This window comes from Euleptes europaea, chromosome 7, assembly GCF_029931775.1.
Source record: "Euleptes europaea isolate rEulEur1 chromosome 7, rEulEur1.hap1, whole genome shotgun sequence".
Lineage (NCBI taxonomy): Eukaryota > Metazoa > Chordata > Lepidosauria > Squamata > Sphaerodactylidae > Euleptes > Euleptes europaea.
In genome coordinates, this window is record NC_079318.1 from 31,974,038 (window position 1) to 31,987,420 (window position 13,383).

The window sequence follows — 13,383 nt, forward strand, 5'->3', positions numbered from 1 at the left end:
GCAATAATTGGCATACCAGAATCACACAATGTCTACACTGGATCGAATCCAGCAGAGAGACCAGATCTGTACAGAGGAAAATATCCTTTCCCTGAGGGCATAAGTACATGACACAGAGTAGAAGACCTGGGATTGGATCTCCAATGATTTTTACAGTTGCCATGCCCTGAATAATAATCCTTACCCTTTTCTTTATGCTGCTTGCACCTAGAGCTGCTATTTGCTCTGGTGGAGAAGGTATGCACTTCCAGTTAAGACAAGATCCTACTCATTATCATAAGGTGTGACATCAGCAAAGCCATGCTGGATCAGACCAGCGGCATAGCGGGCATAGAGGCCAAGTCCATCCCCCAGTGTTGCCTCCTCCTAACACCAAAAGTTGGAGGTTTTCTGCCTCTGAATGTGAAGGTTCCCTTATGTCACCACGGCTAGTAGCCACTGATGGGTCTAATGGATCTATCATCAGAAAATTTGTCCCCTTGCTATCTCTGCTTGGACTGTCAACACATCCTCTGGCATCAAGTTCCACATTTTAATCACTTGTTTAGTAAAGAGGTAATTCCTTTTGTCTGTCTTTCAAGCATCAACATTAGGTGCCCCCTAGTCCTAGTATTTAGTGAGAGGGAGAAAAAGTTGTCTCTATCCACTCTCTCGGCCTCATGTGTAATTTTATAAATCTCTATCATGTCCCCTCTTTGTTATATTTTTTTCTAAACTGAAAAGTTCCAGTCTGTTTAGAAAAAAGACATGATAATACAGTAACTTGCAAATTTTTGGCTAAAGCCAAACAATCTCAGATACATACTAAATATCTTTTAAAATACAAGGTTAGGTGAATTATTTAAAAATATATTTTTAATCCCAGAATATATTTTGTCTCCTTCCCAAATTTACCATCTCTTTTAACATTATTGGAAGCATAATGCAACATGTACAGCAAGTTACATGCTATAAAGCAAATGAATGGGTATTTACAGCATAGCCATTTAGGCTCATTCTTGTATATTACAACTGAAATACCAGTACAATTGGTTCTATAATGCTTAGTTGAATGGCAAAGTGTGAATCTTTCTCATGCAAAAAACATTCAGTTAGGGCTCATTTCCATAAGAGTTCACCAAAACCAGCAACAGGTACTGAAAATGGTGTTGAATGATGTGGCTTCTTTAGCTTGTCAGAAGCCACAAGTCTGTAGTGAGGCAGAAGAGCAAAAAAGTTGAACCATCCTCCCATGTTATCCAGGTCCATGAGCATTTCATAGCTTTGGAGTAGCTGACGCCGAGTAACTGCATCTTTCACATTCTGTAACAGCACCTAAAGCGAACAATGGGTTAACGCTCTTCTGTATTATGGCTTTGTCCATCTCAGTTGACAGTCTATCACCTTCCAGTTATTTTCCCATCCCAGAATTCTCATTCTCCCCTCCTTCCCTGATTGTAAATCTGGTGAAGTGTTTATTTCAGAAGTAGATTGTATCTGTTGTTGGCTCTATCTACTGTAAAAGGGCGGCCAATTCTAGCATAAAAATAGGTAGGGGTTCCACTATAAGTGAGTTACATGCCTCCTTGTCTGACATAATGCCTTTTTTATTAAGTGACAGGGATCCCAAGGCTACATTGTCAGTGGCAAGATTTATCTCAGTCCTTATATCCCTCAAACATTAGATTTACGCTGCTCAAGATCAAGGAGCTTCTAAGGGATAAAGGAAAGACTCTTATAAGTGAGTTACAGATATCTTACATGCATAATTATCACCATTAAATTTAGTGAAACTATGTTTTATGCCTCTGTGGCAAAGAGTAGCTCCTACCTGCAGCCGAATGTCAATTCCCATGTTTTTCAAAAAGTCCTGTTGCTTTATGGGACCTAAAGCAGCTACTCTTTCCTGTGCCATTCTTTGCAGGTAACTGAAATCAACATCTGCAGTGAGGTCTGCTGTTCCCGGAGCTGTCAATACATCGTGTAGCTTGTGGCCACGGAACCCCTGGGGGGAAAAAACCAATCAGAGGGGGAAGGAAAAATCTTCACAAGGTTCAGCTGGGTAGTGTGGTCTTTTAGGTTTAAGGCTGAATACCGCATAAATGCAGAGCTGTTTTGTTTGTTTTGACAAAAGTGATAGTCCTGCTTGCACATTGCCTTATACCAACTGGAGCTAACCTTTCACCTCTACCATTCACCTTTTAAAAAGGGGCGCCACATCTCTCTCTGACGGAAGAAAATTAATGTCAATGGAGGGCCACGTATCTATTTGTACTTTATTTTTCACTCAGGGGCTGCTTCCTTCAATGGCTATTCCATGGAGTGAAGAAATAACCAGCTGTTTCCTTTTGCCACTTTAAACACACACGTGTACGTCCTGCAGGACAAGAGAGCTTGAATAAATTAACCTACTCTGAAAGTATCGGTCTTTGTTCCATCATGACCATAGTCTACAATCAGTGCAGCTCCCCCGTTCTTTTCTATGTTTTGTGCCAGCTTCTGGATGACGATGCCTGCATCAGGGCACACTTCCACATGATCCCGGGATTCCTTTTCCTAAGTTAGAACACAGGGGTTAGTTAATACCGATACTTCAAACTGTAAGGGATGGGAAACGTACACAGAGTGAGCAGGGAACAGTTTTAATGTGTTTGTGCTACCCTCAAGAAATGATGAAAATTGTACATTTGAGGGTGCTGAACGGCTCACTGAGGAACTTACCTGTGTAACCCGATTTAGAGTTATACCAGTTTAAGAGAATTTATCTAAATAGGTTTATACTGGAATAACTCTGCATAGCATTGCATGGTAAATCATAACAATTATAGTTATCAGTATTTTGGGGGGGGAAGCTCTGTCGGTAAATTTATAGGGAAGGTAATGCCTTGAAATCGTGAGGAAAGGCATGTGGACATCCACCCTCTCCTTATAACTGTTGTACAATAAAACAGCCTTGTGAAAAGCTCCACTGTGAGATGGAAACTGAACAACAGATAAACGATGTTTGTTTTACTTTAGGCACGGAGAGGGTTCTTCGCCTGAACAGAGGAGGATGCCATGAGATGTTAGCGTATTCTCATGTTGCCTGGAGGCAGTCAGTAGGTTGCTCTTCTCTAGTGGGAGGGGGGTGCCTGCCCCCTTCAGCTTTTTCTTCCTGCCTCCTTGTGAGCGCAGGGCTTCTATAGACCTCTGGAACTTTCTTTCACCAGCAAAGGGGCCGGAAGACGACTCACATCAGAGTGTCCCACCAGGCCTCCATACCTGTCTCCCAAAGAAGAGCCTCTCACTCAGGCTCGGACTAGGATGTTGGCGGCCCTGTGAAAAGCCAAGTACGCCCTGCAGAAGCCCACAAATGGCAAGGGGAGTCAGACGGAGCTGTAGACAATGAGGAGCAGATGTGTGGGAGTAGTAAGCAGGTAGGGACCGATGCCAGCCTATCTGTTTGGGAAGCCCACTGTCTGCTACATGCTGGGCACTTGGGTACCTACCCATTTGGGTACCTACCCATTTGACCCTCGCCCATTAACAGGACCAGATTATCAATCTCAACATCCTTGTTCAGATGGTCAACATAGCAGCAAAAGCCCACATAAACTGTTGAGGGGGCACCAGGCCCCGGAACCTTCAGCAGGAAGCAGCAGCTCTGCTGTCTTGGGCCAAGACTCAGCTAGCCTCTCTGAAGGCAAAATACGTAAGGAGTTCCCTCAGTGATCAAGTGGACAGGCTCAATTGCAGTCCTCGGGATACCAAGGAATGGGCACTGAATAGCCATCTGTTTTGACAGCTGACAAAGAAATTTAGATAAGGTGGCAGTCCATCCCAACCCCACGTTGAATTCACCTTTGGTTCCATCAGTTGGCTGAAAATTCTTTACCTTTTTTCTGTCCAAAGCCATCCCATCCAAAGGAGAAGAACTGGCACTCCATGGATCTTTACATATCTATATTAGGCGCACTAGACCTTTCACGAAGTTGGACAGTGTCTGTAGCCTTGCATCCCATGATCAATGGCAAAAAGGTCTTCAGACCTACCCATAGCAGAAGGCGAAGGGAATATACAGTACTAGTGTATTCCTCTCAGGGGCTGCAAGTACCAGAGGGCACTGAATGTGCTATAATCAGGAGTGCAGCTACTTTGGCAGCTTTCAAGTTGACCACTTGAGTGTCCATGTCCATATTTGTTAGGCATTACAAAGTGGACCCCACTGCCTCAACTGATGCAGCTTTTGGGCAGCAGGTCCTGGGACCATAAAGGACATGGTTGGTTAGTGTTTCTCCTTCCCGTTGGGTGCACTGCTTGGTATGATCCCAAATGTCTCAGAGTGGCCTCCTCTCTTCAAGTGAAAACAGAACATTAGACTTACTATGGAAGTTCCTTTTTCTTGAAGTAGAGGAGGACACTCTTGATTCTCCCTGCTTTGGGGAGCTGTCCTTTGGAAGAAATGTTTATGAATTGTTTAATAGGAGGGGGTGGGGCAGCTGCCAGGCCAACCTCAGTGCTGACTTTTTTTATTCCTTTTCAGTGTTTCTTCCAAAACAGTTCATTTCACCTTCTATGGCTCTTTGTCTGTGGTCCAGCTTTAGTGCGCACCAGGTTTGTCAGTTGAATGTTTTTTTCTGAGTTAAAGATCAGGTATTCTGGTCTCTGAGAGATACACAGTCAATGGCTGAGCTGTAAACGTCTCCAAACTGAATGCGGCGGGCACTCCCTCCCTACTAGAGATGGTAAGCAGCAACCTACTTCCTGCCTCCAGGAATCATGGGAGGAGGGGTGTCCAAATGTCTCAGAGTGTCCTCCTCTACTTTAAGTAAAAGAAACCTTCACGGTAAGTCCAATGTTCTGGTTTGTCTTAATAAGTTTGATTAGAAGAGCATAAACTGATGAACAAGGTTCAAGAAATATTTTACCAAAGACTACATGAAGCTGCCTTACACTGAATCAAACCCTTGGTCCATCAAAGTCAGTATTGCCTACTCAGAGTGGCAGCAGCTCTCCAGGGACTCAGGCTGAGGTCTTTTCACAACACCTACTTGCCTGGTCCCTTTAACTGGAGATGCCGGGGATTGAACCTGGGACCTTCTGCATGCCAAGCAGAGGCTCTACCACTGAGCCACATCCCCTCCCGTAGGAGGGGCTGTGTAATATTTTGCTGCTGCACAGCAAACTATGTTTGAAATGGTGGCAACAAGTTGAATAAGTAGAAGAAGAGTTGGTTTTTATATGCCGACTTTCTCTACCACTTAAGGAAGAATCAAACCGGCTTACAATCTCCACCTCCTTCCCCTCTCCACAACAGACACCCTGGAAGGTAGGTGAGGCTGAGAGCTCTGAGAGAGCTGTGACTAGCCCAAGGTCACCTAGCTGGCTTCATGTGTAGGAGCAGGGAAACAAATCCAGTACATTTTAAGAAACTGAACACCTAATGGCAGCATCAGCAGGACTGAATAGGACTGGGCTGGCCTGGATATACAGTTTTATAATCCTAAACTTACATGTATGAAGGCTTCTGAAGCAGCCGTAGCAAATGGTGCAAGGACAAAACGTAGCTTGTCAGGCGCTTCTGGATCAGTGTCGACCAACAACTCACGCCACCCCCTTTCTGTTTTCTGTCAATTTAAAATAATGTTCATCTAATGTAGCTGAATGCATTCTAACAAACCTATAAGATCTGGCTTGGGTCCATTGGCTGCAGCCCCCAATATGCGGCTCTTTGGGGACAAATTGTACAGTGGACCAAAATAAACATCCTAATCATGTATTCCTAAACACACTGTTTATTATTCAGCTAATCTTTTCCACAGCAAGTTTGTGAAGACGATTTTTGTTTTGCATATGATGGTATTGCTGGACGTACTTGTTAGCCTCTCAGTGTCTTAACTAGTAATAAAGCTATCAAGATCAATGAAAATTCTTAATCAGAACAAAAAAAATTCAAGTGAAAATGTAGGCCCACCTTTTAAAGCAAACAGATATATCAAAGAGCCCCATCTTCTTTAGACAAGTTTTTCAAAAATTATTCAAGTTATCAGAAATGAAGTTGTACAAACAACATCAGGAAATACAAAATTTAACCTTTTTATTGTCAGTTCAGACAGGTAAGCTGTTTGTGTCCTTCTGGGTGATTGTCTGATTGTGTCATTACTAGCTACATTATTACCTATTACTTGATACAATCCATAGAGATTGGCTGATCTCAGACCTTCTAAAATCAGGGTAGTATGCACTGTATGTTTTAAATTGTATGTTTTAAAAAATTCTGCTACCAATATTGCATCTTTCTGTGTATCTTATCAAGTGTAATTTTGCTTGGTTTAAATAACTTACAGAAATGTATCCGTATAAAATATGAGTCGCATACTATACAATCTCCTTCACTTATTTGTATTTAGTTCTCTTCTAACACATGCTTCTTATACAAAGTTACACTGCAGGCTTTTGATCATACCTGAAACTTGTGTATAGGCAGAGCATCAAAGAACTCATGTGCTAAAAAAAAACTGTTTCCTAAGGGGAAAAATAGTTTCAGTCAGGTTTCAACATAAATAACGTTTTCCACATTAATCATATCTTCAGTGTGAATATCTGAAAGTGCTAATTAATAAGAAATCTACCTATGGTACCTCTACCAATAAAAAATTAAGATAATTAACAAGCGAGTTTTAAAAACGGGCAACCATTGAAATTTGGATATTGTTTTGAAATCTTGCACAACATGCTACAGGACTGAATGTTCAAAAATTCTTGCAACGACAAGTAATCACAAAGGTCAACTGGCTCTTCTGTTCCCCAAGACACTGCACAACTGATTTAATGTGTAACACTTTTCTCACAGCATGCAAAGAGATAATTCCTTCCTATTCCTGCTTTAGCCCTGACCTGGATGGCCCAAGCTAGCCTGATCTCATCAGATCTCAGAAGCTAAGCAGGGTCAGCCCTGGTTAGTATTTGGATGGGAGACCACCAAGGAATACCAGAGTTGCTTTGCAGAGGAAGGCATTGGCAAACCACCTCTGTTAGTCTCTTGCCATGAAAACCCCCAAAAGGGGTCGCCGTGAGTCGGCTGCGACTTGATGGCACTTTACACACACACACACACACACTCCTGCTTTAAGCTTATTTTCTAGGATTCAGCTGTTTCTGCTGTGAAACATGCACACTATGTTTCTTCAAGCAGATGTAGTGGAAGATGTTTCCTTCCTGATTTTTCCCCCATCACCAACTTTAGACAATAATTAACAAAGTCACTGCATTGGAGTCTAAGGTTGCATGAATAGAAGATACTCATGCAATAAGATCTTCCTCACCCCACCCTAAAAACCCTTTGCTAAGGATCAGGGGACTCTTATGGACAGTGTGCCATTTAGCACTGGGAGCTACCGGTACAATGAGGAAGAGGAATCCAGCAAAGTTGCTCTCTCTTGCTCTTGTCCAAATGCAGATTGTCCAAAGTGAGCTGAGTTTGCTCTGCACAAGAGGCAAAACAGCCTTCCTTTGAGGATTCCTCCTGCTTACTGCAGTTGTATACCCTTCCATCTTTTTACAGCAATAATATGGCTTATCTGTGTGTACGTATGAAAAGCCATGCTGGATCAGACCATGGCCCATCAAGTCCAGCAGCCTGTTCACACAGTGGCCAACCAGGTGCCTCTAGAAAGACCACAAACAAGACGATTGCAGCAGCATTATCCTGCCTGTGTCCAAAGCACCTAATATATTCAGCATGCTCCTCTGATACTGGAGAGAATAGGTATGCATCATGACTAGTATTCATTTTGACTAGTAGCCATGAATAGCCCTATCCTCCATGAACATGTCCACTCCCCTCTTAAAGACTTCCAAGTTGGCAGCCAAGCCATCACCACATTCTGGGGCAGGGAGTTCCACAATTTAACTATGTGTTGTGTGAAGAGGAAGCTCCTGCAGTACAGAAAACTGAAGTGCGAGTTTATAGGAATTAATTATGTTGGCAATGCTATGCATTTGGGATTTGCCACTAGTTTTAAAACAGAAAATGAAAAGCAATTCAAAGACTGCATTTAGCACAAAAATGAAAGCTTTCATACTCTACAAACGGATTCAAAAGCCTAAAGCAGAACCAAACCCAACTTATATACCACTGTTGAAATTGTTCTTAATCCTAAAAAGATGTAAGCAATTTGAGAAAGGAGCTAATGATGGTTGAATATTTAATTAAATAACCACCAGACCAGTAAAACCTTACCTACTGGTACATCATTCATGTCCCGGTACCAGAAAATTGGAAGTCCAGTCTTAGCAACACCTTGCATGTAAGCAGGGGAACTATCCATTAATTCTACCTTTTCTTCTGCCAGTGTTAATGCTTGAATCTCACTTAACTTGGGACTGATTTCCACCAGATGAACAGAAATGTCACATTTACTTAGTAAAGAGTTCAGTTGATTAAAGACCTGTAAGTACAGAAGAACATTCTTTTAGAAGCAAAGTATGTATTGTGGTGTAAAGGAATACTTTTATGCTGTGCTTAGAAATGAGATTCTAACTGTAGCCTCTTAATCATGTGGATGTTCCCCTTATTTTTCAAAGGTGACCTGTGGCCCACTCCAGGTATTTATGATAATTGACCTATCAGCTGGTTTGGTGGCATGACCAAAACCATGACATTTCACCAGAGTAGCAGGACTACACATCTGCAAATAAGCAAATATCTCTCCAGGAAATAAGCACAATGTGGAAGATGCTTGGGAACCTATATAGCACTAAAAATGTGAGATTTTTAGAAAGACTGTGATGGTTCCCCAGCTATTTCCTTCAGGGAAGGACTACCGGTTTCACTTCCCTTATCTCAGGATCCTCCTTGATCCTACACTTCTCTCCTTCTTCCTCTTTAGCTGCCAACCTGTGTAACTTTCAACTGCCACTCTCCCAGGTCAACAGTAGAATGTTTTTAACCCCTTATCAGTCAGGGTCCCCAGACTGGTACAAGGCATCAGCAGTTAGCTGTCTGTCACAAGTGCTTATATCTAGAAGTCCGCAAGAGTACAATTGTGCTGCATCACATTGATTTTTGCTGGTGGAATATACAGAATCCTGGGAATCAGCTTTAAGTTTTTTAAAAATGCAATACAAATTACTTTTCAAACCACAATACTTGATGTCCTACAGCAGGGGTGGGGAACGTCAGGCCTGGGGGTGTTTAAGGCCCGTGAAATCATTTGGTCTGGCCCTTTGGGGGTCCGGCAGATCTCTAGCTCAGAAGGATCTGGCGATTCGCCCCCTCCCGCAGACAGGAATAGCCTCTACTCAAGGCAGATGTGAGTTTGTTTTGCCAAGAAAAGGAACCTTTTTTCCCCCTTGCAGAAGAGTTGTTAGCTATGGAGCTACTAGGACCGCCCAAGAAACTGTGTTAATATGGACCATGGAGAAATGTATTCCCTCTGTACAAGAGGGCTGGGCGTGGAAGTGGCGACAAAATAAGGGTTAAAGGGGGCAGGGCCAGAATGTGTGCGGGGAGGGGGGGGGATTTCTTAACCTATGTGTCCTCATTTCATCCCTGCAAGCGGAGGTCGCAGGAGCCGGCTGTAGAATCCGGCCACGACCGGGCCGAACAGGAGCAACTCCGGCATGCAGCTGGACGGCCACGCCCAGCTGGTGCAACAGACCATCCAGTGCCACTAGGTGGGCAAGTGCACCACCGGTTGGATGCCTGCCATGTGGGGAGGGGGGTCATCTGGGGCAGCTGCCTGCTTGGGGCTTGGTCGGTTAATTTTTAAGTTGATAATTTTGTATGGCCTACGAATGATGTTATAAATATCCAAATGGCCCTTGGTGGAAAAAAGGTTCCTCACCCCTGTCCTACAGTCTGTACTTACCCGCAAAATATCATGAGTAAGACTGCCTCTACCTGGGCCCAACTCCACCAGCTGAATTTTTTTAGGTTTGCCAGAGGCTATCCATTCACTAACAAACCAAATACCTATTAACTGTAAACAGAAAGAGATGAAGAGCAATTATTAGAAAACAGCTACAAATGAAAAGAAACAAGTATATTAAATGGAAAATTTTAAAACACAAAATCCAAGTACTATGGCTACAGTTCTGTGTTTTGGTGCCAAGCAGAACCCCGGCTCTTATACCAAGAGCTGCACAGAAGACATGCCCAGTTCCATGTGGATAATCAGCAGTTTTGTTAATCTTCATTTTAATTCATTCACTTCCTATCAAAAATTACCTATAGAGACTTGCTGTCCTCAAATTGTGCTCTATAGCATACATTTCATATGTTCATAACAAATTATATCAGATTTGTTTGAGAATTGTTTGGCCTGTTTTCCCTTCACTACTGGTGATATGATATTAGTTATTAATACAACTATAAATTGTTAATATTGTTTATTGTAAACAAAATGTGAGTCTTTTTCTAATCCTTTAAAAACATAGCTATAAATGTGTTGTATACTTATAATGAGTGATGCATAAAATATGCAAGAATCAAGGCTTAAATAGTAACATCATATAATACTATTGGATCTTATCAGGATATACATGACCCAATATTCATAACAGATTTATAATAATCTACTTTAAGAAATAACTGTACTTAAATTACCTCACCAAACATCTGACTTATTTCAGGTGAAGTAACAAAATCTCCTTTTTCTCCAAGCATGTCATGGTGCATATAATATCCCTATGAGAAAAGAGAGAATTTATCAGCATATATCCTACTTGTGAAATGTAACTCTTTCTGTTCCACTGAATTTACTAACCCTTCACAATCAATTCACCTCCTAGACCACTGCAACAACAAAAGGTAGCTTTAAAGGCGTATCTCCAATGTAAAGCAAATATTAACAATATTTCTCCTCTTAAACACTATTTTGAATCTGCAAAAGCAGATTTTGTTGATGAGCTAAAGATGAGGCAAGTTAAGAATAGCTAGGAAGTTGCATCTTAAGAGGACCCAAGAGGTCGAATAGTTCCAGACTGGAGACACAAGTGACCCTGAGAGAAAGTTGGCTGGAAGATGCTTATGAAACAGAGTTGAGAACAGGATGGGCCAAGAACTAGAAAAAAAATGCTATGGGAAAAAAAACTTACACAGAGCCTAAAGATTAGGAAAACCTGTTTTGTACTGGCAGAAGGGGGTGGCCAGACAAGAAGGAACCTTGGGGGATCTAGGAACTGTGGGCCCAAGAATTAAGACACCAGCAAGGCTAAAGAGGACTATATTATTTGGTTGCACATCTTTACTTCTACAGTAAAGGAATAGTAATTGAACAGTACAGTTTTAAATTATAATCCAATTTCTATTCTCAATTTGATAAATTCATTTCTTTATAATTTTGTAACCAACTTGGTAAGAATCATCCATCAAATCCAAAATTTGCCAGCTAAGGTAGAAGACTTCAACCTGCCATGTTTTGGATGGTTTTGATATCAGAAATGTGGTATGTGACTACAACTGGAAGAAAAAAAAGGTCCTTCAAATGCACTTGATCAATAGAAAAGGCCAATTTAGCATTAAATGTTGATGCATGCAATAGTCTTCTGATTTCTTTTTTAAAAGAAAAACAACCATGAGAGGCTATCAGTTTGAGCAGAACAGCAGTGCATGTGTGTGAACAATCGCTCCCTTTCCATTCAGAGTGGCAGTACCCTATGGCTACTTTTAACTGAAAAAAAAATCCATCAGAAAACTATTACACACATGTTTTGTAATGTTTAGTTTAGCCAAAAGAGAAGGACATACAGAAATGCATTCAAAAGTGATGTCAGAACAGCAGGTCACAGTTTAGGATCTGAACAAGCGCAAAAGGCTTGTTAACAATTAAAAAAATAAGTTGAAACTGAGGAATAATATAAGCTGGAGCTTCTCATCCCAAACACCAATGGTGTTAAACTGATGGTGCTGTTCTGTTTTGGCACAGCAGCAGTTCCTTGCAGAACAGCATTTCTGTTTGCAAAGGAAGGGAGGGTGATTTTGTTGATTCCCCATCTCCTGCTGCAGACTCCCCCCCCTGCCCCCTCCCACTTTCAGGGCCACTGCTTCAAAGAGACATTGTTTCGGTGGAGGGGGTGGAAGTGCGTGGGCCCGGAAGTTACTTTCCTGTAGTGCAACTCTGCAAGCCAATCTGTGTGTAAGACAAGTGTAATGGTATCACCATTTCTACCTTCACAGGATTGGTTAGGACTTCTCGCATGTATTCGGCCACTGTAATGGGGCCAGTTGACTTGATTTTCATCATAAGGTGTTTCAGCATTGGAGTCACTGGGCTGTTTTCCTCTACTTTATTTTCGGAGCTGAAGCACCGGCATCTCCATGTCGATGAACCACCTGTTTCAAAACAAAACAGTCACGACACTTTGAAGCTACTGGGTCCTCTGAGTCAGGACCCATCGCACAGTGGACAACATGGAAGCCCCCCAAGCGACTGGAGACAATTATGTTAATGAGTTTTGTTATGTCTCTGTTTTTATTTTTTTTAATGATTTTCTTCTCCCCCCCCTCTTTATTATTAATACTATATTATGATGGCTTATCGAAATGTATTAAATGAGGGGAAAGTATAACATTAAAATAATGACTTATAAGGATTAGAAAATATTAATACAAACGAGATACCAGATATTTGTATGGAGGGAGGAAGTCGGTGGGGGGAAGTCAACTATAATTAATTATACTTAATACCGAAGACATACACCTAATAATTCTTTATCTTTTTATTGATTTAAAGATTGCTATATAGGATGTATTGTCAAATGAGATGTATAGTAATTATTGAAAAATTATATATATATATATATATATATATATATATATATATATATATATATATATATATATATATATATATATATATATATATATATTTTTCAATAATATATATATTCAATTATATATATTATTATATTATATATATATATATATATATATATATATATATAATTTTTCAATAATATATATAAAGAAGCCCCCCCAAGCAACTTCTCCCAGCCCTCTCCCCCCCCCTTTTGAAACTGGAAGACAGGCGCGAGCCCCTCCAGCCTCATGGTTACCATGGAGACGGAGGAAACGGTCGCTCCGCGCGCCAGATCGCAGAAGGGATCGCCCTAAGAACGCGAGCGGCATTCCCACGCGGAGCTCGCTTCAGCCTTTCTTCAAGCACCGGTAGTTCCTGGCAGCTCAATAGATCAAACCTCCCGTCAACAACACCATGTGGTTCTACGTTCTCGCTGCTCGTACTGAACTAGCGACGCCCGCAGAGACAAGGGCCCGAGCGCTCCCCCTTATTTGTTCCCTAAACCAGCGGCTCGTTCCGTCATTTCTGTATCTGACAGGACCTTTCCTTCGCCGGGCGGTCGCCACGACCGTCGCCGTCGCGCGGAAGTTGGAGAGGCGCATGCGTGGAGCGGCGGAGCAAG

At 41.8% G+C, this 13,383-nt stretch overlaps 1 protein-coding gene across 1 annotated transcript; it reads right to left on the reverse strand.

The window, feature by feature from the left end:
• Positions 1-1,004: 1,004 nt before the first annotated feature.
• Positions 1,005-13,090, reverse strand: NDUFAF7 (NADH:ubiquinone oxidoreductase complex assembly factor 7). Its single transcript, XM_056852503.1, has 10 exons — positions 13,018-13,090; positions 12,132-12,295; positions 10,568-10,648; positions 9,831-9,941; positions 8,201-8,408; positions 6,425-6,483; positions 5,472-5,585; positions 2,392-2,535; positions 1,811-1,984; positions 1,005-1,314 (listed from the first exon to the last, which is right to left on the reverse strand). The coding sequence occupies exons 1-10, from the start codon at positions 13,088-13,090 to the stop codon at positions 1,099-1,101; spliced, it is 1,344 nt and encodes a 447-aa protein (XP_056708481.1). The 3' UTR covers positions 1,005-1,098.
• Between the last annotated feature and the right edge of the window lie 293 nt (positions 13,091-13,383).

Coding starts and splice junctions, on each gene's coding strand:
- NDUFAF7 (XM_056852503.1), bottom strand. CDS start 13,090: ATGCCGCTCGCGTTCTTAGGGCGATCCCTTCTGCGATCTGGCGCGCGG. Junction 6,484..8,200: donor CATGAATGATGTACCAGTAG/GTAAGGTTTTAC, acceptor TTTTCCCCTTAG/GAAACAGTTTTTTTTTAGCA. Junction 2,536..5,471: donor CTTCAGAAGCCTTCATACAT/GTAAGTTTAGGA, acceptor GTTCTAACTTAG/GAAAAGGAATCCCGGGATCA.